General features: G+C 39.6%; 1 protein-coding gene across 2 annotated transcripts in view; it reads left to right on the top strand.

Moving 5' to 3' along the window:
* The window catches only part of CDH2 (cadherin 2), a 117,816-nt gene that overhangs the window by 11,411 nt on the left and 79,585 nt on the right, over positions 1-26,820 (top strand). For both annotated transcript variants that reach the window (XM_061448602.1, XM_061448603.1), the window contains one exon: positions 284-395. In XM_061448602.1, the coding sequence (XP_061304586.1) occupies positions 284-395 (112 nt within the window). The remainder of the gene's footprint in view (positions 1-283; positions 396-26,820) is intronic.

Below are 26,820 nucleotides of genomic sequence, written 5' to 3' on the forward strand. Positions count from 1 at the left end.
GTTTTGTTCCCCCTATGATTCCCCTTCAGACTTGATGGCTGGTTTTGTGGAAATGTTCAGTTGTCAGAAGAATCAAGGTTGTGTATTATTTAGATCTTACCAGACAAGTGGGATTTGTTCCTTCCATTCCAGTTATCAGAAAGATTAACCCTTTGCCCCCACGGTCCTAATTGCAGTCATTCAGAAACAAAGATGCTGCTTGTACAAGGCAGCAGCAAAATGGAGTATGTGCCAACTGGAATGAGGGTTGTGAGCATTACATAAATTTCATCTTGCATTTCAGGCACCGATAAAAGCAACCTGTGAAGATATGTCATGCAAGACTGGATTTCCTGAAGATGTTCACAATGCAGTGGTGTCAAGAAGTGTACATGGAGGACAGCCTCTTCTGAATGGTATGATTAGAAAAACATACTTTGATTTTTTTTTTTTTATTTTTTATTTTATTTTTCTTTAGTTTTCTCTAGTTGTAACCCTAAATCGCTCTGGAGCATTTTCACCTTTAAATAGGGCACAAACTCTTGCAGAAAATAACATCAGCTGCTCTGTGATTATTTTTTGATTGCTGTCATAGGACTTGGAAAATCCGTTGGCATTGGTGGTAGCACATGCACCTCTGTTGACTGTAATCTGAAAATACTGAGTGTTATGAACCTTCCCATGATTGTCCACTAACTCTCAGCCCAGTATTCACACTGCTGTTTCTTCTTCCCACTGACAATACATATGTCACCAGTCTAAACTTAGACCCTATGTACGAATGATGAGGATGTAAAGAAAATCTGTGTTCTTTATTACGTCTCCCACAGAAGTACTGCACTTACACCTAGTACTAGCGCTCGTTATTAATGCAGAGATAGCATCCTTACTGCTTTTTCCTGGCAACCTGAGGAGAAACACCTGTGGAAAGTAAGACACAGAACAGGCAGCGACATTAGAGAGTGGATGCCAGTGAGCCCTCAGTTGATGACCTCAACGCTGGCCTCTGCAAGGAACCATGCCAGGAGAGGCAGGGCAGCGCACTGCTCTCTCACCCTGGCATCTACCTGCAGCTGAATGGCATGGTGCCCAGGATGAGGATGAGCCGCTCCCAAGCTCGTGGTGTGCTTGGCAAGTGCGAACACTTGCCGTCATCAGGGATGCACTGCAGTCAGAGCATCTGCCTGCAGGTTGTCCAGGTTGGGAATTCATTCTGTTGCTTTTTTGTGTCTCTATTTTTCACAGCACATGCTCTGAATCTTTCCTGGGTTTCCCAGCCAGTTAAGTTTCAGTATACAAGTTTGTAGAAATAGAACATTTAAAAAAAAATTTGCATTAATTTGGCTGTTTTCTGAGCTGCTACTATAGTATTTTTTTTTGATCTAATTTGGAAATTGTGGAACTAAGAACATTAGTTTTAGATGGTTTCAAATACATCTTAAATAAGTACTAATTTAATTTAATTTGTTGTTTCTTTCACATACAAATACGGTTACACAGATCAAGACATTTAAATGAAAAAATGTAATGAGTCTGCAAAACAAATGAAGTAAAAGCTGTAGTCTTGATTTTACATGCTGTACGTAGCAGCTTCTCCTTAATTATATTTTGCAGACCTATTTTGTGCTTTTTTAGAAGTATAATGGAAACGTGAATGCAGGATGAATTGATTAGCTTTAGCGTGTTTAAACTTGAGTTATTAAAGCTTTTTCTGTTCTTTTTCAAGGAAGTATAGTCTACCACCACAGACTTTGCTTTTATTAAAGTACAGCTTAGAAATTCGTGTATTAAAGTAAATGTTCTGCCAATTGAGAAAATAATAAAAAGGAAAGAGAATTTTCTTGCTTTTTCACCAGATGGGAGTTAATAGATGATTCTCCTATAGACTCCTGCAGTAGCCATCAGCACTGAGAACTCCTGTGGTAGGTGATGTGCAAACCTAGAGAAAGTGGTGGAAATGGGGGCATAGAGCACAGAGGGCAAGAGCTTTCCAAAGGTGTTGCCTTGAAACCACCAAATATTTGTTACTGGTTAATTATCATACCATCAGTTTATCTTACAGTGGAGATCACACAAGTTTTGAGATCTATGCTGTCATGTGAAAGTTCTGTTCACTCTTCATGGAATCAAGACCTTTTCTTCAATTTCTCCCCTTTTTTTGTCCGCCACCTGGGGACCATAGTGAACTGCCCACTAATTCTTTGTTGGCATTGTTCATGTAAATCTGATGATAATGACTGACCAGCCTTAACTAAGTCTGAACTAGGAATGTAGGATGGGAGACTAACTTCCTTTCTCATTAGTCATTGCATTCACAGAGTCTCTTCCCTTGCTTCTCAGAAGTGAGTGAAGCATGACTGTTGTTTTGTCCTTGAATGGTATTAAAGCGCGTAGCATTTTAGGGAAGTAGGAATTGGAAAAACTGTATGAGGCATACATCATATCAGCTGGTTGAAAAATGACCTGGGGGAGATTTTTCCTATCACCGTTTCCTCAGCTGAATTACTGCAGTGGTTAATTCTTTTGAAAATTTTGACATGCTTAAAAGCATATAATTTGCTGGTTACACATAAACGTACAGTCCATCATTGCATAGCTTTGACTTAAATTTAATTACACTGTCGTTTTGAAATACTATTATTGTCAAAAGCTTGTTTTCTGGTTATTTAACTGGATTCAGATGACTCTGCAAGTCAAGTGTAGTTGCATGATACTTGTTTCTTAAGAATAACCATAGGCTTGATTCTGATCTTAGTTGTCTTGCCTCTTTTACTGTGTAGAATCATAGAATCATTGGGGTTGGAAAAGGCCTTTAATAACATCAAGTCCAACTAGCTATTAACCTAGCACTGTCAAGTCCACCACTAAATCATGTCTGTAGGTGCCACATCTACACATCTTTTAAATACTTAACCACTGCACTGGCCAGCCTGTTCAGGAGCTTGACAGCCCTTTTGGTGAAGAAATTCTTCATAATATCCAGTCTAAACCTTCCCTGGTGCAACCTGGGGCTGTTTCTTCTCCTGTCACTTGTTCCTTGGCAGTAAGAGACTGACACCACCTTGCTACAGCCTCCTTTCAGGTAGTTGCAGAGAGCAATAAGGTCTCCCCTGAGCATCCTTTTCTCCAGGCTAAGCAATCGCAGTTCCCTCAGTCACTCCTCATCAGACTTACGCTCTAGACCCTTGACCATCTTTGTTGCCTTTCTCTGGACCTGCTCCAGCACCTCAGTGTCTTTTTTGTAGTGAGGGGCCAGAACATAGTGTTTGAGGTGCGGCCTCACCGATGCCAAGTACAGGGGGACTATCATTGCCCTAGCCCTGATGACCACAGTAGTTCTGATTCAGGTCAGGCTGTTGTTGGCATACTTCCATCCATACTTCTGCCAGCTGTTGACCAACACCCCCAAGTCCTTTTCCAAGTCCATCTTTTCCAGCCACTTTTCCCCAAGCCTGTTTCATGGCATTGCTGTGAGACAAGCGCAGGACCTGGCACTGAGCCTTGTTGAACCTCATGCAGTTGGCTTCAGCCCATCTATCCACCCTGTCCAGATCATTTTGTAGAGCCTTCCTACCCTCAAGCAGATCAGCACTCCTGCACAACTTGGTGTTGACTACAACCTTCTCAAGGATGTGTTTGATCCCCTCATCCAGATCATTGATGAAAAACTAAACAGGACTGACCCCAATCCTGACAAGTAGTGTGCAGTACTACTTGTGGCTGGTTGCCAGTGGGATGGAATTCTATTCACCGCCACTCTTTGTGCCTGGCCATCTAGCCAGGTTTTTTACCAAGCAAAGAGTATGCCTGTCCAAGCCATGAGCAGCCAGTTTCTCCAGGAGAGCTGTGGGAAGTGGCGTCAAAGGCTTCACAAAAGTCTAGACAGACAACATCCACAGCCTTTCCCTCATTCACTAAGCAGGTCACTTTGTTGTAGAAGGAGGTCAGGTTATTTTTGAGGGAGGGTTAGACTTCTTCCTATTTTTAACTGATAATGGCTTTGTTCATTTATATTGCTAGGATAGTATGTCAGCATCTATTGGTTTCTCCTTCTGTACATGAGGGCATGAGAGGCCCTGTCTTCAGTTGTTATCCATGTGTTCAGATGTTGGAATATGTGAAAAATCAGTGGAACAATGTATTCAGAATAAATTGGAAAAGGGAAAACCCCCCAAATTTATTAATGTTGTATTACTGTATGTAGTACTCAGAGAAGAAGACGTTAAGTTAAAGAAAGACTTCTGTTCAGTATGTTAAATGCCTTTGCTAGTGCAGGTTTTATTGCAGTTCTGTAGTTTATCCAAGAAAAAGTACTTGTGGCAGTTTGATATGCCTGCTTATCTAATCTTTGTTCTACATTCTACAAATTTTAAGATACAAATAATGCATTTCTGCTAAAATCATTCACCTAGGAAGATTACTTGAATGGTTATTTGCAGTATCATATCTTAGAGATTCTTACTCTGGTAATTTATTTTAGTAGTTTCATATCTTTCAAAGACTTTAACAATGTCCGTCCTGTTACAATGCATTATTTTAGTTTTCCACTAAGCAAATTCATTGTCTAGACATGATTCACATGTATCCTTTGAGTGTTGTGCAGCCGTAAAATATTTCTGAGCACTTTGAGTTGCACAATGATAAAGGAAAAAAAAATGTTTTGGTGTTGATTACTGAGATAAGTGGTGATTATGGATGAGTAACAGCACAGTTTCATGAGCCATTTAAGCCAGGTCAGGCTCATGCTGTTGCCAAAAGAGACACGCTTATACCTTCCCTCCTGTTTGAGCCTGGTACCAAGTGCTCATGAAACCATAAAATGAATGTGGTTAGCTAATTTATCTCGTGTAAACTCTAACTCCTGCTCCTTTAGATTTTTGCTAAAAGATCTTGTATGCTTAAACAGAGCCGAGGTGTCCTTGCTGCCTTCTCTCTTCTAGCAGTGAAATGCTTAGAAAATGCTTCTTTTGATGCTTTCAGACTGAGTGACAAAACTTGATTTTGGCATTCCCACTGACTTATTTTGTAGCTTACTATTGAAAATACCAGTTGATCTGAAACAAGCCAGAAATGCATTGCTATGAATACAGTGCTCAGGCATTGCCTGGTATTTAAGAGTGACTAATGTTTCCTTGTGATGTAGTGGAAGTTACATGGGCACTGACTGTCCCGGTGAAGCCACTTAGCTTCTTTGTGAAGCGCTAGTGGTGTTTTATCATCCTACATAGAAAAGCCCATCATCAGCTAAGAATAAAATTCCTTTTAAAAATACCACCATACTTAAACCTGATGACAACAGCATATCTTTTGAGGCTTAGGTCTTGTTACTTTCTATAAGCAACTCTTACGCAACTGTATTCTTACTATGGCAGCTTTGATATACTGGTGCGTGTTAACAGTAAAGCCAGAGAAAGTATTTTTAGCAGAATCATATTTTCCAAGAGGAAAATAAGTCTTCCCTCCCCCCCCCCCAAAAAAAGAAAAAGGACTCTCCCCATGAAAAAAATAAAAATGGTAACCACTTTGTTTGAAGTCTGCTTGCCTTAAGCAAAAAGGCAAGTTGACAAGTTCCTTCCAGGAAGACAGCCAAAGAATCTCAGATGTATTGGGTCTTTCTATGAGCTGCTGGCAAGGTGGGAAAAAAATGTTTCAGTTCTTCCCAAATACACTGTTTACTGAAATTCTCTTCCTGTACCCTTACCCCCCCCCCCCCCCCAAAAAAAAAAAAAAAAAAAACAACACCCAAACCACAACCATTCTGATTATTCTTTTAAGCCTTAGTGGGAGTGAGAATTACCTTTTTTTTTTTTTTTCTGCAGAAGCTTATGTTGGGGGAAAAATATAAGTATATTCCCAGTCCTGCTTAACATTTAGTAGGTTTAGTTTTGCCATCTACCACGTAAAGCAGAGTAAATTTTAATACTCTTACTTGGTGATGTTGTGCCTTGTTTTATTTTGTTACATTTGCATTCCAGTTCTCAGTCTCTTGCCTTTCTAGTCCTTTTCCTCTTCTTTTCAGCTTTACTTTTGTCCTCTTCCCATACTCCACAGCTTCCTAAATTCTCCTGTGTCAGTACTGAGCTTACTCTCCTGCATTGGAAGAGCTGCTTCTTTCTGTTTGCTTTAACTACACTAGCACAGTGGCTGTTTTATGATGCCTGTGGTCTATTCACATACTAAGCTCTTAATGTATCCTCGGATACTTATCCCCTGAAAATCAGAGCTTTCTTTTGCAGAAGCAAATGATTGCTTTTGTTGAGATGTGGTTTCCTTTTCCCCACTCCTTAGTTAAACATGTTACATATACTTTAGGATATATTCTATGTTCACCTTACTGAACAGTGGTGAAAAATCTGCTTGAACGGTGACCGCTTTTTTCTCCCTTCAAATTCTGTAAAGTTCTACTTTTAATTCATACATGATAGTTGCTTTTACTTTTTAGTATTAAGCTGCTGATTAATGTTGGTATTTTCTCATTGCAAACTTGTATGTAGAACACTACATATATATAAACATATATTACATATGTATTATAAAAGAAGAGAATAAATATAAGGAGTGAAATTCAGTGATGTTTTGGATGTGTGCAAAGGACAAACATTTCAGAAACGTTAACTCAGTTGTCCCTCAGTGGACCCTAAAGCTGTTATGGAATGACTGTGTTTGGATCAATTTGTATATGTAGTATCAAAGAATTTCTCTTGGGTTCCAGATAAGAAGATATTCTAAAAGAAACCGATAAAAATGTACTAAACAAAACGTTTTCCTTTTATGGAATATTTGTACTAAAGGTGGAAATACATTTTATAGTAAAACCAAAATAATTCCTAAATGCACTATTCTGTCCACTTTTCCCTGAGAAGAAGCCTGACTCACCCTTATTCCCTGCAAAAGGAACATTGCCTGTGTTTCCAGTGTAGACTCTTATAACTACATCTTGATAAAGAAAAAAATAAACTTGCAGAGCAATTATAGAAATCCTGAACGATTGCAGTGTTCTGGGATGTGTAAATTACTATCTTAGTTAATTAGTCCAGCTCTGGTAGTAATTTCTGTTTATGGTGCATTTACTTGGAATGCACTGAATTAATTAGTACTTATTACATTTTCTTCTATTCAGCTGGTTTCTTATGAGGATTTCAAATGTAGTGTCCTTTCTGTGTGCAGAAGTATAAATTATGAGAACTGAGTTGTCGGCCACCCCTATAAGTTCTGGGTATGGCTCAGCAGGGAATGGCAAAGATGTTTGTTTCCACCTCTGAAGCGGGGTCTAGCTTTGTACTGTTAGTAACACCATTTAGTGTAGCCTCAGCTCAGTTTTAAACTCTGCCATCTGGCCCTGATACCCAAGGGGCCATTATTTCTCCTGGAATCGCTAATAGTATGAGCCTTCTCCAAGGCTGATGTGTGCTGTAGGGGAGGCTGGGAGGAATGGTGGTTGCAAAGCTGTGCAGAAAGCCTACCCAGCAGACCAAGGTGCCCTTAGGTAGGAGAGGATTATCTAGTGATAGAAGAAAAGTTGCTGTTGCTTGCAGCAGCTGCATTAAAAACAAAATAAAATTTCTTTATGTGACTGGATTAGTATATGAAATCCATGGATCAAAAACTGGTGAGGCCGTCTGGGTTAGCCTAACATGAGACACGTGGTATGCGTTTTGAGTATTCTCATTTACTGTACATCTTTTGTTGACTTGTCATTTTTCTAACAATCTGGAAGACAAGTTCACTAGAGCATCCTATTGAACTGATAAAGGAAATGCCCTTTATTACAAAACATTGCAGTACTACACAGGGATAAATTCCAGTGGTAGTTAAACACTTAATGACTACATTAAATCAGATACTGCTGTTTTGAAAACTTGGATGTCAATCAACAAATTCAAGTGCATTTTGAACTGCTCTGATTTTGGTTGAATGCAGTGAGGCAGATTCATTGCTTTGGGTTGAACTTGTGACACTCAACATGGGGGCATTTTTTAATTAGGAAATTATAACTTTTGGAAGCATTCACTTCCAAATTTTTAGGGCATGTCTTAGGCATCAGAGTCAGCCCTGCTGAACTGAGAAGGTAGGAAGGGCAGAAGAAAGGTACAAGGGAACAGTTTTGAATGGAAGGGAAATTACTAGAGCTGCTATTCTCTTCTAGGAGAAGTAACTGGCCTTTGGCACCTTTTAAATCTTTCCAATTTAACACAACACACATAGTTTTCTACTCTTCTTCATATACCCCAGATGAATGATGTGTAAAGTAATATTAGCGGAGAGTAGGGTGAAACTGTAGTGGAGAATGGGGCTGAGGCAGGGGAAAGGGGAGAATCAGAAGAATCCAGGTTATGAAGGATGTTGAAATAGGTGGAAGAATTAGTAGAGACTCTGCCTGGTGTAGTTCAAGGAAGAAAAGGAAAGTACAGGTTTGCAATAACTCTGGAAAGAATGGAGAAACTTGGCATTGTTTGAGGGCTTAAGGGCAGAAGCAACTTAAGGTAGGAAGGAAAATATCTTGGAGTACTTCCGGATTTCCTCATGACATCCAGTTTGAGCTAGTCATGGGCATCTGATGTCCATCCTAAAGGAAACACCAAGGACTCAGTGGAGCTCACCGAAGTGAATTAAGTGAGCAGCAGTGCTGAGAAGCTTTTCTAGGAGAAACTGCAAGGCCTTTTTGGCATCAGAATGACAACATGATGCCCACATCTCCCATTTTTATTTTTTTTTTAGTTCACACCAATGCCAAGCAACTTAATTATTTGAGTATTCAGCCAAGATCAGAACATGCATAAGAGCCTTTTGAAGATAAATGGATCTTGTAGCAGGAAAATCAAGTTCACTGGAGAAGTATTTAGAGCTGCACATCGTGGCTTGTCCACTGTTGGAGGCAGCATTGGGTTTGAGCACTCAGTCTATCAGTGTCTATAGAGTGGTTTCAAAACTCAATGCTGCTTCTTTCTACAAGTGAATTGGTACCAGTAATGTTGTTTTCATTGTTTCTCACCTTCATTATAGATGTGCAGTTTAAGTGCATGTAAAAGCTGGGAGAGGATATACCAAAAATGCAGCTTTCGTGCCTGGAGTTATAATTACATCACAGTGATACGGCTGCTGGATGAGTGAGTTAGATCAGCAAGTTGATATGTCTGAAAACTATTTGTGGTAGGGTAGTTCTCCCCTGGGTCAGCTTGCTTTGGTGATTTACTGGGACCTGCTACGGAAAAGGAGATGAATTAATGAGAAAAAGGGATTTGTTGGGGGTGATAAGAGAAAAGGAGGTCATAGCTGGATGAGACACCACTGTGTTGGATTCCCTATTAGTCTTCAGGTTTTGTTTGGGGTTGTGGTTTTGTGTTGTGTGTGTTTGGCTTTTTTTCCTCCCTTTTCTCTCTGCAGTGCAACTGGGAGCTTTTTTCCTGCTGTTTTAATTTATTCCAGCTGAGGATCAGCTCCCTGCCCATCCCTTGCTGCTTGCTGCATCCCAGCCCCATACAAGCATAGCAGTGGACTGTGCTGGTGGTTCCTGCCGGTTGCAGATGACAGTGAGCAATCCCGTTAACCTGCGAGCCCAGCTGCAGATAATCCTGGAGACCCAGGGCACCCAGCACTGGCTGTGGCTGCCATCCCTAGCCCCACTGCAACCCCGGCCTGCCAGCGGGCACTGATGCTGCAGGGAGAGGGGTAGCACAGTATGGCTCAGGTGCATCTTAGTCGTATGTGAGCTTCCTGTAGAGCTTCAAAAAGTGGCCCATTTTGAAGTTTTCCTGTTCCCTTTTATTATCTGCTGTGCTCGGCACATACTATGTTCCTGTGTGCTCGCCTGCAGAAACAAGCTTGCTCTTGCACGCTGTGCTGTCTTCAAGAAGTAGATTTTGGCTGGTTTTGAAAGTTCATGGCACATGCCTCTCAGGTTGTGGAGAAGAGGAATTATTTAAGACCCTCTGTGAGTTCCAGTTTAACATTCTTTTAAATAGGAAAGTTATGAATCCCTAAAAGCATAATTTGTAACATAAAAGCTATCAAAAAGCAGTGCAGGCTGTTAAAGTGTTTAAAAATTTGATTCTCTGCAGTTTAAAATGTGAAATAAATGTACACTAATTGTTTTGAATGGAGATGAAGATGGTGTTTGAAGCCAGTCTTTAAAGGAATTAGTGAGATGGCACAGCAGTTAATGGTGGAGCACTATTTTTCTGTAATGGGCTCAGCAATGTTCTCTAATTAGCTTGCAAATTGATATTCAAATACAAGTAAACTGGCAATCAAATACAAGCAAAACATCTATGTAAATAGAATATGGTTTCTGCAGTTAGCATACCTGTATCGAAATTATGTGTAGGTGGAGGGTAAGGTCTTAGTTGTTTTTCAGCATAGAGCTTTTATTAATGGTGGCTCACTGGTTACATTAGGTCAGGGTTTTGGTTCAAGCACATGAAAAGAGGAAAAGAAAACAATACCACTTTTCTTCCACAAGCGAGTGGCCTTTACACATTAGTAACATAATAGTGTGTAGAAGTTGTTTCCTGTATTCATTTCTTTCAGGTTTTGTCAACTAGTTGTACATATAGGATTTGATGGGTAGCTGAGTCAGTGGGAATTTTTCTGTTGGTTGTCCTGGATTTGGATCATGTTTATGTTCATTATTAGAATTGTTGCTGTATGGTATAGCCATTTAACTTTCCAGCCTTCTGCCAGAACCTGGATGCATAAAATGTTATCGATGTTTGTGTTGTAGAGTTTCCTGCTATATATAGAGTGCAAGGTTCATAAAGTTGAATTCAACTCAATACCTGGCTTAAGTAGTTTGTAAATTTTTCTACAGAGGAGAACCATACAACAAAGCTTGTGCATAAGAACTGTTGTGGGGAAAATTAAATAAAGATCATGGATTTGAAATTTGGTTTTCAGGGTCTTTTTAAACTCATTCTCTAATCTGTGGAACTTCTCTCAGTCATTGACACACTGATAACTTGCTAGCTACCCTCTAAGCATAGTGTTTGTTGATAGGCGGAACTGTGACTGTATCACTGTGTCAACTGTGGTTTTATCATACCCCCATACTTCTTCCATCAGTTGTCCATGGTGTGTGTTGTTCATCAGTCATCTTTTCTACTAAGAGTTCTTTGGAATGCACTTGCCTAAATCAAAATGTTATCCCTGTGCATTCATTAAATCCATTATTGTTTACATAAATTTAGCTTTCAGTGCTGGCTATGGTCTGAGTTCTTCAAGGGAAAAAAAAAAAACAAACAAAAGCTAAAAAACCTCATGTTAAGAGTGTTTTGTAAAGCAGCTAGTATGCTTTTTACACCACAGAAATAATACAACACTGAAAGCCTCTGGCTTTCCAGTTCAGCATGTGCTTTTCTGTTCAGATAACAGCAGTTTTCCCTTTACAGTGCTGTAGTGCATGTTTGTGCTTTTATAAAAAATTGATTAATTTGAGTCTCAGGGGTTGGCTAATGGGGGAGTGCAGGTCCCTTGGAGGTCACAGATTCAGATCCAGATCCAGTCATCTGCATCCAGTAACCACTAAAGGATAGCCACTCAATATGTTATGCACAAAGAACCATGGTTGGATTGTTTTCTTCTGAAGGAGTTTATGTTGAAAAGGTACTTGTTATGTAAGAGCAGGAATACTGATGGAATTAGTGGATACTGGGGCAGGACACCCAGATAAGGAGCATTTGTATGAAGGTACCTGGAGAAGGTCAATACCATAGTGCTTTCCAGACAGTCTAGAAGAGAGAAGCAATGAAGTGGAGATTTTAACCTCTTGGAGTACATTTATGCAGAGCTGAGATGCATTAGGACAGGAGTTTTAGCAGCTTGGAGGGAGAAGGATGTCTAGCGTTCCAGGTATCTGACGTGGTTTTTGCCTACCTGGAATTGATTCAGTGTGCGTCCCAGAACCAGAATGAAGTCTGTATTGCATTTGAACTTAAAAAAAAAAGCCAAATAAATAATAAAGAAAACCCTTCTTAATTCTTACACTGCATTTCACTGTCTGCACTTGTGAATGTCTCAAGACTCATTTAATTAAAATTCTGTCATGATACTTGTGTGCAGATTAAATATTTAAGAATGATATGTGTCAGTATGATAAAAATACATCATTTTCTCCTTAGAGAAGGTGATCTTATCAGTTGTTATAACTGAAAATGATTGGTTAAGTCATTTCCCCCTCCTGATTTTTGAAGCAAAGACTTTGTAATGTACCGATGCTGAAAAAAAAATAATTCTAAAAAGCCAGAGTAGTCACTAAAATGAAAGATTTTTTTAGCCTTCAGTGGGTTTGTGGTTTAAAGGAAGCAACGCTTGCAAAAGCCACAGGTGCACCTGGCTTTAGGATCCAATTTTGCAAGAGAGAAATCTGTTTTGTGATTCCAGCAAAGCTTCGTGTGGCTGCTCCAGTTTGCTGGGCAGGACATGCTGCAGGTATATGAAGCCTGGCTGAAGTTGGCCACCATCTCAGAGTCTGTAGGTTTTGTATTCCAGCTGATTTCAAATGAAAAGTAGCTGGGTCATACTAGTATTGAGTTGTGTGTTCCTCTTAAAAAAAGTACACAAAGATTCTTATTTTTTAAATGCTTTTTTCATGAAGGACACCAATAATAGACTGAAGAAGTAAGCTCTGAATGTTTGTTCATGTAAGCAACTTATCAACCTTCACATGGTACTTAAACTTTTTGTAAGGTATACGAATAAGATCTTGGGAAAAGCGGGTTTTGAAGACTACTGGAAAGTGGTTGTGTGATCTCTGTTGTTATACCATAGAACTCTGCCTGGGTCCTCTTGGGGAGGAAAATGTGTTGACTCATTGAGTGATGTGCAGCTGTGCGGTGAGCAGGGCTGGGCTGGGGCCAGTCGATGGATGCGAGTCCCTTTGTTTCATAGATCAATACGCTGTAATGAACTCGGTGCTCCACTTCCCTGGTAAGGAGCACTGCAGGGGATAGGAAGGTTCCTGTTTTTCTGGAATAAATCAAACTGAAAATTATGTTTGAAGATTTTTTTTTTCCTATTATGCAGGGATTAAATAAACTTTCTTAGTTTCCTCCACAAACTGAAGACCCTGTAACACAAACTCCTCAGTTATCTGTGAACTGGATGCGAGGTGTCTTTCATGATGACTTCTTTTTGAAATACCACAAAATAAATCAATAACTGCTTTAGTTAGAAATCTAAAAGGGTTTTGGGATACTTGATCGTCGATTTGTTTCCTGGTTGTTGTTGTTGTTGGAGATGGTCTGTGTTTACTCCTCTGGCACTTAAACAATTAAAATACTGTGAAGGTGAGCCTAGCAGATGAGCAGAGTCTGGTAAGGGTTTATGTAGTTTCCTAGATGTGTTTTTTTAATTGCAATATTTCTTGTAAAGCATAGCTGTATAGAAGGTGTAGAGATAGATAAATGGTTTGATAAGCTGTTACCCAACTGTTTTAATAATGCTGTCAGCCACATGTATTTATGATGCAGAGAATTTTCCAAGCTGTACATAGTGTCAGAATGTCATTGAAGGTCAAAATACACTTTGTTTGCTTAGAGGTCTCTGTTTTTATTTGGTGCTAGACTTCTCTAGTCTCTGTTTGTATTATTGTTTTAGTAAGAATTGTGCTGTCTTTGATTTAAAATTTTTGCTAGCAGAGCACTGATCTGCCACAGGATAAATTAAATTGAGTGTACTGTGCCATAAAGTGAAAGAGGGGGGAAAAGGTCACCTTTGTGTGATAAATGCAAACTGTATTGATACCGTTACTCATTTTGTATCAAATACTTTAACTTTGCTGATTTTATCAGCAACAACAGGGGAAATATTTTATTAACAAAAAGGCAATATTAGACAAGTCTTCAAAAGGAGCTGGTGATGCCAAGAGTATGCTTGGGTCTCTTACTCTGTAAGGGACAGGCAAGTGGGTTTGGATTGTTTCAGAATGTACCTGCTTAGTTATGATAAAACAATTAGGGGGTTAATATTTATACATAGTGTCTTTCTGCCTTTCTGAGCTCATGCACATGCAGATGAATGTGGTATTTCTCATCTTTTGAATTGATGCACCTACAAAACATTCTAGAATAATTTTCTTCAATATAGTGAATATGAAAATTAAAATTTAGCTGGTAAAATGTTTTTGCTGCAGGCTGCAGAATTTTTAGCAGTTCCATGACTTGAATCATCAGCTGTCCAAAGCCCTCCGAGATGGATGTTGCAAGTTCTGGACTATATCATGGCTTAAAAAAACAACCAACCAAACAAAAAAAGAGATAGTTCATAGAATCATGGAATAGCTAGGGTTGGAAAGGTTCTTACAATTATCTAGTTCCAATCCCCCTGCCATGGGCAGGGACACCTCCCACTAAACCCTGTCACCCAAGGCTTTGTCCAGCCTGGCCTTAAACACCGCCAGGGATGTAGCATTCGCAACTTCCATGGGCAATGCATTCCAGCGCCTCAGCAGCCTCACAGTAAAGAACTTCTTCCTTATATCCAATCTAAACTTCCCCTGTTTAAGTTCTAAGCCATTACCCCATGTCCTATCACTACAGTTCCTAGTGAAGAGTCCCTCTCCAGCATCCAGCATAGTTAACTTGTCTGTGATTGAAAGACTTAAAAGATGCTGTCATGTGGGGTTATTGACAACAGCCAGAAAGATTAGGAAGCCAATTCAGGAGATTGATTGCCCCAAGCTCCCTAGTAGTAAGAGTATAGTTCCACCAATTTAGAGTATATAAGAATTGCAGAGCAGCATCTCCCAAACAGAGAAGCGTATCTAGTTAGTAAGAGGCCAACATTAAAAAGATGAGTCTATATAATAAGATTTACTGATACTAATCCTACCTATGCCTCTCCCAGACCTAAATGAATAGGAGGTTTGGTGCAAGGGCACTTGCATTGCTGTAGGTAGGTGGCGATGTTAAAACTTGGTCTATGGTTTTGTTACTGTAAAAGGTAGCAGGACCAAAGGGTGGTGAAAGGAGGGCAGGGGGGAAAGAGCTGTTTTGGTGCAGGACTGTTGGCACTATTTATGTAAGTCACATGTCAGAGGAGGAGACAACCCAGTGGTTCTTCACTGATTGATGGAGGAGCTTGGACAGATTTGCGTTTTCATGTCTAAGGCTGAACTTCCGTATTACAGTTAAAGAGATCTAAGGCTAAATTACTGTTGGAGGGGGAAGTCCCACAGCTCTTCTTAGCCCTACCCAGAGGTCCAAATGCTTCTTTTGCACTGGATATAGTGGTTGTGCAGCCTCAGTATAAATCAATGAGGAGGGCCGATCAAATGGCAGGCTTACCCTGGAGCAAGAGGAATGATATTCCCTCGAATCAGCTGGGTGAATTGAATTGTCCTGCAGCTCTGCTGCAATGGCTACTGGGAGAAGAGAGAGATGGGAGGATGCAAGTCTACCTCCTTTAGCAGCATTTTCTGCCTAAAAGCTTTTAATTGTTATACCAGAAGTGCATCCTAGCTGTGTCTGTACCTATTGGTCATCCTCTCCCAAGGTCTTCATCCTTCAGCTTTCACTGGCCAACATATTGCTTTGTTGTTGTTTCTTCAGAGCTGCAGAGCCAGTGGTTGATTTGAGTATCTAGTATGCAAATGAGATGACCTTTTTGCTGTGATTACTTTTTTTTAATGAATATATAAATCATGGGTATTTCACCATTAACTCAAGCCCTTCTGTGAAATATGAGAACATCGTGCAGCATTTTAATCTTTTCTCCAGTGCGTCCATTCCTTTTCTCTCTGCTGTGATCATCCAGCAGTAAGCCTCTCAACAAGCAACAGTCTCTTCAGTCAACAAGTGGCATATGTCTTACTGCAAATCTGCAAGGCAAAACGAGGCAAGCAAAGCTGACTGCTATAGTTGTAAGCCACTTCTGCATGCACCCCTTCTTGAACTCTTCCTTTAGTCACCCTCAGTCATGTAAAATATGACAGTCTACACATCCCACTCCAGAGGCTTCAGCGGCATGCTTGCTCCTGAAGCTGTTCTGTGTGAAGGAAGAGCTTTGAGGGACAGCTCTGCTGGAGCCTCCTGCAGTAACTGGGGATGCTGCTGCCTCCATGTATCCATGCTGGCTCTCTGCTGGAGGCTGCCATCCTGCAGCAAGACTGATGACGCAGGCTGCCTTATTGGGCTTTGCCTCTGAGGGTTAAAGCCTCCTGTGAATTATCAATAAAGATGTGCTGACGCCAAGGCAGCAGCAGAACTAGAGCAGCAAGACAAGGATGAGCATGCCCTTCTGTTGCATCTCACTAGGCATTGTCCTCAGCAAAGAGACAAGATAGGCTGGGAGTGGTGGCATTTTGTAGGGGGAAGTTGGAAGAACCCCAGGGCTCACCGTCTGATCCCAGGGCTCACTGTTTGGTCACAGAGACTTGTGAATCAGTCTTCAGAGAGTGGTCTGCAGCTGTATCCTGCACTAAGTTCCTGTGGTGGTAGGGCTTGATGCTCTTCATCTGATGCTGAAGTCTCATTCCAGGTGTTCATACTGTGGCTATGGAGGTTTAAAAAAATTAAACATTTCCTGTGCTATGTAATAATTAGCTTGATTAAGTTTGGGTTGAAAACAATAGAATGTTTCTTTTTATAGCTGAAGGCTGTGATTTATTTTTAACAGCATTTTTAAAGTTTTGCATTATAAAAAAAAAATCAACTTTAAAACTAACTACTCCAGAGATCTTTATATAGCACAATCTACTTCTCTTAAATCAGTGGTCAGCATAAAAGTAATTCATCAAAACTGATGGATTTATGCAAGTATAAATGTGGTATAAGAAAGAGGAAAATAAGTATAAATGTGGTATAAGAAAGAGGAAAATTAAGTTCCAGAGTTTCTGAGAATACTTGAAATTTGAGGCAACTCTGGCTAGTCTAGAATCAACCACAAACCTAGTATTTAGGGTTTCTGATATTTTGGAATATCTATCTCAAATGGAAACGGGAGATTCTATAGAATCTTCTATAAAACTTACGTTCTGGAAAAGATTTGCAAGTTATTTTTATGTATGCTATGTGAACATTACAGGGAATGACAGACGCTGGTCTCCTGTTCAGGGACGGATGTGCATCAGGATGCCTCTGGAGACTAATAATTAGTGTGCTTTTGTGTATGATGAAGAACAGAATGTATCTCATGGTACAGGTGTATTTGTTCAAAGAATTTTTGATACCCGATTTTATTTTAATCTCAATCAGTGGTCAGGAGTTCTGTTGCTTGCTTTTTCTTATGATTTAAAAATATTTTCCTAACACCAGCTTTCACTTGTTAGATACTTGGCAGTACATTTTAATTAGAATACTGATGTGCAAATTCATAATCTAAACATCCAAAGTCACATTAGTGTTTCATACTGGTTTACATGGACTTTTTTTTTTTTTTTTTAATTTGCCCTTGACTTGTAATGAGCTTATTAGCTACAAGCTATCTCCATGCCCATGGGCAGATCCTGATTCTAAAAGTAAAAGCTGACAGCTGCGGCCAGAGGGGGCTTTCCAATGCAATACAGTGTGGCTTTGCCAATAATTTTAATTTCCTAAGCAGACTTTAAAGCGGGGTCTGTGTATGTGTATGTGTGTGTGTGTGTGTGTAGGCAAGAGGGCTTTCATTGTTGAGTCAAAAATTAATGTCATTTCTTTTTCATTGATTTTCCTTTACATTTGATATACTTTGTTCTTTTATGAGAACATTGTGAAAATAAATCTGCAGTATTTAGACAGATGTAGTACAGAATTATTTCCTCATCTGAATTCAGTGACTGCCTGTCTTGCATGGGTGAATACTTGTCATGGTCCAGAACTTCAGGAATAGACTGGAAAAGAGAGCAATCTCAAGTAGTATTAGAAATTTTATAATGTTTAGGTTTTCTGGAAAACTCTGCAAGGCACTGAGTGTGAATATTATGTTTCAAAAGAAGCGTTTTTTTATATACTTGCATCTGTCCACCTATTAAGTGGAGATCAATAAATAGCTCATGATAGATAATGTGCATCACAGGCTTATCTTCAAGTATTCTGGGGGAGAAGGAAGAAAGTCTGTTTTTTCCTTATGCTTGAGAATCAAGCCTCAGTGATTTGATCGACTTCACCGTAGCTTTTTCTTGTATTCAAAGTCACAAGTTGCAAAATTCATGTTGAGATGAAATACGGAAATCTGTACTTTCCTTCATACTTACCATTACAAGTTAAGACTGGTAGTTAAAGATTAGTTTTGTAATTTTTCCATATTTCTGTCAAACGGCGATAGATACGAAAATAAAGTACATTTGTTTTTTCTCAAACTATAACTGCAGTGCCTCAATGGCAGTTAAGTTGTATAGGCTTAGCTCTTATTAGAAGATTTGTTTTGGGGTGTTTTTTCCTCATTTACGTTCTTGAAGCAGCAGAAATTAGTAACATTTCCTCATTTACAGTCAGCACAGTTACTGCATTCAGAGCTTAAAGTGAATTTTACTTTGTAGAAATTCATGGTTAACATTGAAGATGGATCTTGCTGTACAGTGCTGAAGAGCAGAACATCTTGTCAGCTCATCCTAGCATAGGAGCTGCAGGGAACCCTATATGGAACATCACACTACTTTTTGGGAATTCTTTTACTTTAAAGTCACTGTTGCTGTGGGGAGCAAGAGCCCACATCCTTTTGTGTGCCACTAGAAAAGCCAAGGTGTTGGAGGTGATTTTGAGGTGGAGTATTTGCTGTAGGAAAGATTGGCTGGGAGACGGCAGCCACCAAAAAGGTCTCTTCCTGTGCCCTCAGGAGTGTTTCCTGCCTGCTTTCCCCGTCTGTCCAAAAAGGAGGGCCAAGAATTGCTTTTTTTCTTTGCCCACAGTCTACTTCCTGCTGAGCCAGGTAAAGCCTTGCAGGAGTGAAGACCATTGGAAGGCCAGGCCTGGATATTTTTGCATCTCACCAAGTCTGTAAATGATCCAAGGGCTTTGCAGAGCACGCATGCAATGCTGGCACTACCACTTACCTTTTCTTCTCAGAGTTCATTTGCCCATCAAGATGCATGTCGCTCATAACTGTAAAACAACAAAAAGATAAACTAGTGCAAATACTCATTCTCTTCCCCTGTCACACAAGTCTAGAACAAGTATTAGTGTTGTCTGTCTTTAAATTCCTCACTAGCTAAAATTCAGAAGCAGTGGTGTCTGGTCTTTGGAATGTCAGACACTTTTAAAGGTGTCTGACATTGATTTAGGTGATAAGTACAACTTTTGAGGACTTAGAGGAACAGGATTTCTAGCGTGGGATGTAAATCGTGATTTAAAAAATGTAGAGCAGTGTTCACTGTTCAGAGCAGTTAAGCCTGAAAACTTCCTATTAAAAATGTTAAATGGACTTTTCAATAATGCAGTAAATGTGCTGCGTACTAAATGCTTTGAGTTTTAAAAAAGAAAACCAACAAACCTTGGTTTTATGTAACCTGCTGTACAGGCTTTGTCTTTTGTTTCATGCTGTTCAACAGCTCAGTATGGAAGATGAATTTTTGATGCTTAGTCCAGTTGTCATCTCCCATGGTGCAGCCTTTGGATATTGTGGATACAGGAGACTACCATGTGGATAAGAAGTATGTAGCTCAAACAAAGTGTGAAGCTATTTAGAAGTCATTTGGTTGCCTTGACAGAAACAAAACACTGTCTCTTTAAACGTTGCACTTTGTCACAATCTGTTTATCAGACTGCTTGGCTTTTTGTATATTATTGATCAAGGTAGCTTGTGTCCTATCTTTCCTACTGTACCATATTGGTTTTCTATCTTGCCAGCACTGTAGTACCGCAGGTCATAGCAAGATTCATTTCAGCAGTGATCCATCTGAGTTTAGTATGAATTTGGGCTGATGTAGATAACTTTGTATTGTCCACCTAGGAAGGAAAGCTCTGGGATCAAATAGCTCTGAATAGAGCCACACATGTACTAGTGAGATCTTGCTGTCCACCAACAGGCGTGATGCTAGGGGCAGAGGCATGGGCAGGCCCCAGGCATGGTGATGCTTGTGTGCTGTGGGAGACAGGGCAGTGAGCAGCTGCATTTACTGTGGCACCAGTTTTACCAAGCAATACTAATCTCTAAGGGGATTAGACCTGTGCTTCACCCTTGCACTGGGAGTAAAAACTCAATAGCAATCTTCAAAGTCCTGGGTGGCTTGAGATGCATTTCTTAAAAATACATTTAAAAAAAAGAATAAAAAACAAGTCTTGAAGGTAATACTTCTATTGAAGAAGGGTCTAGCTATAGAATAAGCTTCCAGTAGCCATTGCGAGTAGAATAGTCTTTTTACAGAAAAATAAGAGAAAAGTAAGTCTTCCCAAAGACCAGCTCTCACACACTTCAGCATAAGAGACAATGTAAGAAACCCTAATATAAAGTCTTTTTAAATGTTTGGCTGAAATAGTCCTGTGTAGAGAAAAAGAAGTAAGAAAAATGGAGGAATTCCCCTCACTTCAGTTGAGGTCCAGAGTTGAACTTCTCATAAGAGAGAGATTTCAGTAACCACTGACCTTTTGCTCTCAGTATTTTTAGCATGGAGAAAGTTAAGGATGATGGTTTAACTCCCCCCACCCTCCCTGTTCTTTTTTTCTTCCCCTCTTGCTTTTCAGTCTCTATTAATCCAGTGTTACGATTTGGAGAAAGAAGTTTTTTGTTGCTGCCAGTTAGTGTCTGTTCTTTAAGAGAGTTCTAACATGGAAAATAAAGTGTTGAGTGAGTGACTTCAGAGTGAGACCAGAAAGTGCACATGCATCAAACTTCTCTTTGAATGCTACAGGTACCAAGGCTATTTAAAGCTATTTAAATGACATAAGAGGTGTGGCTGTGAGCGATGGCCCTTATCTCTAGCTGTCACCTTGGTGTCAGATCTGATGGGATTTGGGTATGCAGGCACGTGTGCCATATGCCAAGCCACTGTCCTGATGTAGCTGAGCAGAGGTCAGATGCTGAAGGCATCTCTGGTCATCTCCAGGCAGCTCCCAGGATGGTCCTAGCAGAAAGCTGCTGTGGTTTATTTTGGTCCAGTGACTTTGTCTCTGGCCACAGAGCAGAGGTATGAAATAAAAAGGACTGTGTGCCTCCAGAAGCCTGTAGTGGGTGTGATTTAAGAAGTTACCTGCACATGACAAGGTTTTCCATAAGCTTCACTGTATGAATGTTAGCTGTCCTTTCTGCTAGATCTATTATTAGTTGGTAGTCAGAGTTGTTTCCTGCATTAAGTAAAGTTGAAATGTAAAAGTGAAATTTTCAGTCAAAAGTGAAGCAAACAAAAAAAAAAGTGTTCCCCTCAGGGGAAGCAATCAGTGCATATTTAAAAGCTGAATACCTTTAATAGCACAGTGAATAGCAGAGCATGTTTCTGTGGGCATCCTTTACAGCTAAAAGAGGAAGAACTGGGGTCATATCCTGTCATGCTAGGTGGAGAAGTCATTGTCTGCCCACTGGCATAGTCTGTAAGATACGACAGTCAAGCACACAGAGGTGACATAAAAATGCTGTTTAAAAAATAACATAACCTTAAGGTGGAAGAAAAAAAGAGAAATCATAACAATGTGAGCAAAACTCTTGTGCTTCCCATTTGTTTGTCTGATTGGTCATATAAAATCATGTAGCTTTAGTAATTTAAAGTTACCAGTCAGTAATACAAAGAACCTTTAGTCCATAGGTGGTTCAACCTGACATAGAATGCAGCCACTTTGCCTACTAAATTAACCCAGCTTTTAAAATGTCCAAAGAAAGTATCTCAGAGGAGGAGAGTGCTGCACTGAGGTGCAGCACCGTGGAAGTTATTTTTGATGTTGGAAGAACAGAAAATAGAAATTGTGACAGTTCTGTTAGCGGATTGAGGTTTTTAGCAGTTTTTGGCAACTGAAGTTCTTTTCAGTTTTTTTTTTTGTTTTATTGTTTTTTACAAATTTTACATAATTGACTTGGAGGAGATGGGCTTTATCAAGTTGCATTTTATGCCAACTGTACTCTGCTAATTCTGTAGAGCCTGTCTTGATGCTCCCTGTCCTAAAAGAAGGGTTAAACCCTCAATTTCCCTGTTAGACCTGTGAACCACTGAAAAATGTGATTTGGAGGTGTGATAATTGAATTAATATATGAGAGAATTAATGTGCCATTGCATTAAATCAAGATGGTCTTCTGTCATTTTTTTCAATTCCCTGGGAGCAAAAAGACTCAAGTTGGTGTACTTACTTGCCAGGTGAAGTCTGAAGAGGGGTGTGGTCAAGAAGGAGAGTTGAGAGGAAGATGTCAGGGGTTTAAAGCTCTTTGATATTTTTCCAGGCAAAATTGTGTTAGGAAGGACCTTTGTAATGATGCTTTTTTTGTTTGCAAAGCCCACTGACAATTAAAAGTCCTGTGTAGCACAGGCTATCATTATCGCTATCTGTGGTCTAACCATTGCTCAGTACACATATTTTGTGATGTCTGTAATCTTCTGACAGGACAGGGCTGTTGAAATGCCACATAAAGTTCATGCCATCCTTTTCACTAGTTAGCTAAATTATCTTCAAAAAGCTGGTTTTGCTTTGTGGCAAACCTTGGAAGCTTCTCAAGGGTTTTCTGTATGTAAAAATTAAAAGACAGTGTTACACACAAATAGCCCCAGACTTCTTTGATTGAGTAGTCTTTCTCCACTCTTCGTTTGTTTTCATAGTAGTTGCACGTAGGCTAAATTGACCTTTTTGCCTTAAGTCTACGCCATGTGACAAAAGGCTCTTGAGTTACTTGAAGAACTCCCAAAATCTGTCTTTTCTAGTACTGTATCCCTCCCTTCCTGAAAGCAGGACTCAGCTCTGCCCCATGGCACATTTTCATCCTGCTTTCCTAAATGCAGCCCCCAGCACTGCTTTTCCAGCATTCCTGCTGTTGTCCTCCTCCATATCCCCAACCTGTCAAACTAGAAAGGCCTCATCTTTTTCAGTGCGTACCTTTGAAACAAATGTGCCTTTGCTCAGCATTCTAGGAGTGGTGCTGTCCTAGGGGAACAGGTTACTGTTGTCACTTAGCAGCTGACAGTCTCCTTGTGCAGATATTCAGGTTTTGACACATCCAGAAGGTGGGAAACTGAAAACTGTCATCCATTGCTAGTGTGTGTCAGAAACATTTCTAGATGTAAGGTATGTAGTTCTAGTGCTATTGGTTCTAACTAGATCATGCTGCAGATCTACCTGTACTTTCTTGCACAGCCTTCTCATCTCCTGTAGACAGTGAAGTGTGTGATGTCGAGAGCTGGGACATCAGGCCACATGAGATTTGTGTGCTAAAAACTGATAATCTTGTAAGGTTCGCAGTGGTGTAGGGTTTAGTTTTGTTATTTCTCAAGAGTTATATGTAAATTATATGTTGACTATTGGAATTATTCTTAACAAGAGATGGCATGCATTCTTGAGAGTAATGAAAGACCAGAAGTGCAGGGGTAACGCAGCAGGGAGGCATAAATGGTTCTGCTGGAATAATGAAAAGTTGAGCTACAGTTGTCTCCTGCTCTCTTGGGATGTGGTGCAAGACCAAAGTTAACTTAGTTTCTCAAAATCCCCATAATCTGTCAAGTCACTTAAATGTTTGTGGTTTTGTTTTGTAGGAAGCCATTCCACAAGATGCAGTACTTAAAGCTCTCTGTTCATTCTCCAAGTGAGATTACAGGGTGGGAAGAAGTGCTGTCATCTTAAAAATAGGAAGGGAAATTCACTTTCCCTTTTTAACTTTCTTTGTAACAATAAGGCTAACTAGACTTTGAAGTCAGTTTACATTTAAGGTTAGGAAGGGAGGAAAGTGTGACTGTTTGATTTTACTACAGAGATCTGATGTGTCCAGGATACAAGTTTTGAAAAGATTTTAGATAAATGCCATAGTTTACTATAGTACAAAGGAAGTGCAGAAGTCCGACCACCTTCCTGCTCGGAACAAACCTGATTTTTTAGTAAATCTGAGTTTAGCTTTGATGCTGAGGTCTCTCCCTGCTGGAAAGAGCTGGGCAGCAGCCACATGGTGAAGCCCTGAGCACCAGCCTGTCGGTGCACTGGCAGAGCCCTAGGCCCAAACAATTAGATTTCGGCTTTTTCCTGTTGCAGCAGCAGCTGCCCCCCCCCCCCCCCCCCCCCCCCATTTAGCGGGGTACTTCGTCCCTGTCCTTTAGCACTGGCCGAATAAATGAGAAATTCCATTTACTTAGATTGCAACTAGAACAAAAAGTTAATGAGGGCACATGTTAAAAATGAATAAATGTCCAGAAGAAGTTGATATTTACAGATGTTTTGGCCGGTCTGTAGCTTGCAGGGCTTTATTTCTTTGCTGGGAAGGGACCTCTTGGTCAAAAGCCAAGACTGAAGTGTTAGAAAATGAATCTGTTTATCTCTTCACCATTTGTCATGCTCACTGAACATCTAGGTTTATGTATTTATTATTATTTTAATTAGACAGCTTGCAAACCCCCTATATTTCTCATTTCCCACCCCTCTTGGCCCTTCGCCGCCAGTTGTGGGTTACTGGTTTGTTTGCCAACCTAAGTGGTACCAGTGGATTTTTAAATACTTTTCAGTTGGAAAAAAAAAAAAAAAATTAAAAAAATCTGGATAATCTGGTTCAATTCATGGAAGAATAATACCTATATTGTAAAAAAGGAGTTCTTTCAAGATGAATCTTGTCAGTAGCTACGAGAATGGCACTAAGGAAAGACTACTCTTTTAAGACCCAATATGGGAGGATTTTTCCTTTTGTAGATAGGAAAGAATGAGCTACAGAAGATATTAACCATTTGTCTTCAACTCCTTTCTGGTTTGCAGGGTGGCTAACCCAAATGTCTGAAGCAAGTCTTTGCTTATCCTTTTCAAGGAAGTGTTGCTTCAGAATGAGTAATTTGCAAATACTAATTCTTTGTGCTGATGTGCTGAAGAAACAAATCGTAAGTTGTGTGCAGTTTAGAGAACATAAATTAATCTGCATACACAATTGTGGCACACTTTTATATGCACTGAAGAACCAGATATTTACAAAGAAACATGACTTGTAATACAGTAACAGATCATTTTCTTAAAACTGATTTTTTTATACTCACTTGTAAAACAAAAAATAATCAAAAATAAGCATTCTTGTTGAGTTTCAGATACATTATTTTTTGCAGGTATATTAACTTGAGAAAAGATAGAAGGTTGTAGTTTCTTTAATGGCTTTTGTTTACAAAACTTTCCAAGAGACTTTTTAAATTGAAGTTTATTTGGATTCTGTGATGGTCATTTTGACACCAAATCATGCTTTGCCCAACATTCGTGTCAGCATTGGGCATAGGTTAAAGCTTCTTGCTTACCATGAAGTTTTGAGAATGTGATCAGTTTAAGGCAACAGTTTATCTAGAAAGGAAGTGGCTAAAATGCTGTGCTATGTGGTATTACAATTACTATTTCTTTTTTTTGTTGTTTTTTAAAGAGCAGACTTCAAATACATAATGTTAGCTCAGGAAAGTGAGGGTCTATTTGACCAAAGAAAGGCCTCTATGCCTCTATGCTTTCTTCTCTTCTCCGTGGAGAATCAGATAATCTCATTTCTGATGCTGCTCAGGGTTCCATAACATAATTCTGAGTAGACTAAATGTTCAGCTTCATCTAATGACTTCAGTGTACTTTTGAACTGACTGCATAAATTATGTAGTAGAAGATTCATGCACAAAATATACAAATACTGAGTTAGCAGTAGACAGGGTTTGTGGATGAAGTTTACTGCATGCAGATGGCCCACTTAAGATGCTTCTACTTGACAGCCTCTGGCAAAGGTACCTTTGTGGGAGGAGGAAGGGTGCTAAAAGGATGAAATGTAATCCTGGCACTCTCTAAAAGGACAAGGTGTAAGTAAGCATCTTGCTTGACAGCCTATCCAGGATTTGGGGATCAGGTAACTTGGGGTGCATTTCCTTCTGTTAGTTTTGTATTAGTTTTGGAGACTGCAAACAAACATTACTTAAGTAATAGAAAGAAAAGTAAAATGCTGTGGGTTTTGCTTAACAATGTAGTTATTAAAGGGGACAGCAGTTGAATTAAGTAGTCTGAGTGCCATCCCTCAAACAAGGTAAGATCTAATTGCTCTCTGGTGTGCAGAGCCCAGGGACACTATATTGAATAAAGATTTTAAATTAGACTCCAAGAAAAGAAATGTAAATGCTGCGAACTACTGCACGTAAGTTATGGGGAAAAATTAGAGGGAACAAAGAGTTTGGGCAGGCTGATGGCAGGGCTGTGGGGCGGAGAATTAGGGCAGCACTGTATCATAAAAGTGGTAGGCAAAAATGATTGCATTATGTTGTTTGAATAAAGTTGACCTTAGAAATACTTATCTTTTTTTTTTTTTTTTTAATCTTTCTTTTAGGAAAAAGAATCATATAAGTCTGAGATTATTAGGGTCCCATATTTATATTTACGACTATTAGAAGAGAGCTGTCACATTTAGAGGAAAGTAATTACGCTTTTTTCAGTCTGAAAAATAATTAACTGTAAGCAAACAAAATCTTTAGAATATTCAAATAGAATAAGCTATTGACAGTTAGGAGGCTATACACCATACCTTATGGGTGGAGTGCTTTTAAATAAAACCACTTAGGGTGGAGGGAAACCTTATAAAATGTATTGCAACGGCCTTTTAACTAAAATTGGAGGCTCTCAAAAGCATAGTAACATTTCATAGAATGGGGCTCATTCTAGAAGTTGAATTGAAAGCCCTGGTATGTACAGGATTCAGAAAAGAAATTAGTGGAAAGACAATAGAGGATGCTGTATTCTGTTCTCACGTTAAAATGTGTGTGCTCTGGAAAGTGTGCCTGTGAAAATGGCTTTGTACTTCCCAGTGTATTGTTTGTCAGTGAGATCT

Source organism: Pezoporus flaviventris, unplaced genomic scaffold (assembly GCF_033815535.1).
Source record: "Pezoporus flaviventris isolate CSIRO_AGI_PZ_B2104156 unplaced genomic scaffold, CSIRO_AGI_Pfla_v1 ptg000007l, whole genome shotgun sequence".
Lineage (NCBI taxonomy): Eukaryota > Metazoa > Chordata > Aves > Psittaciformes > Psittacidae > Pezoporus > Pezoporus flaviventris.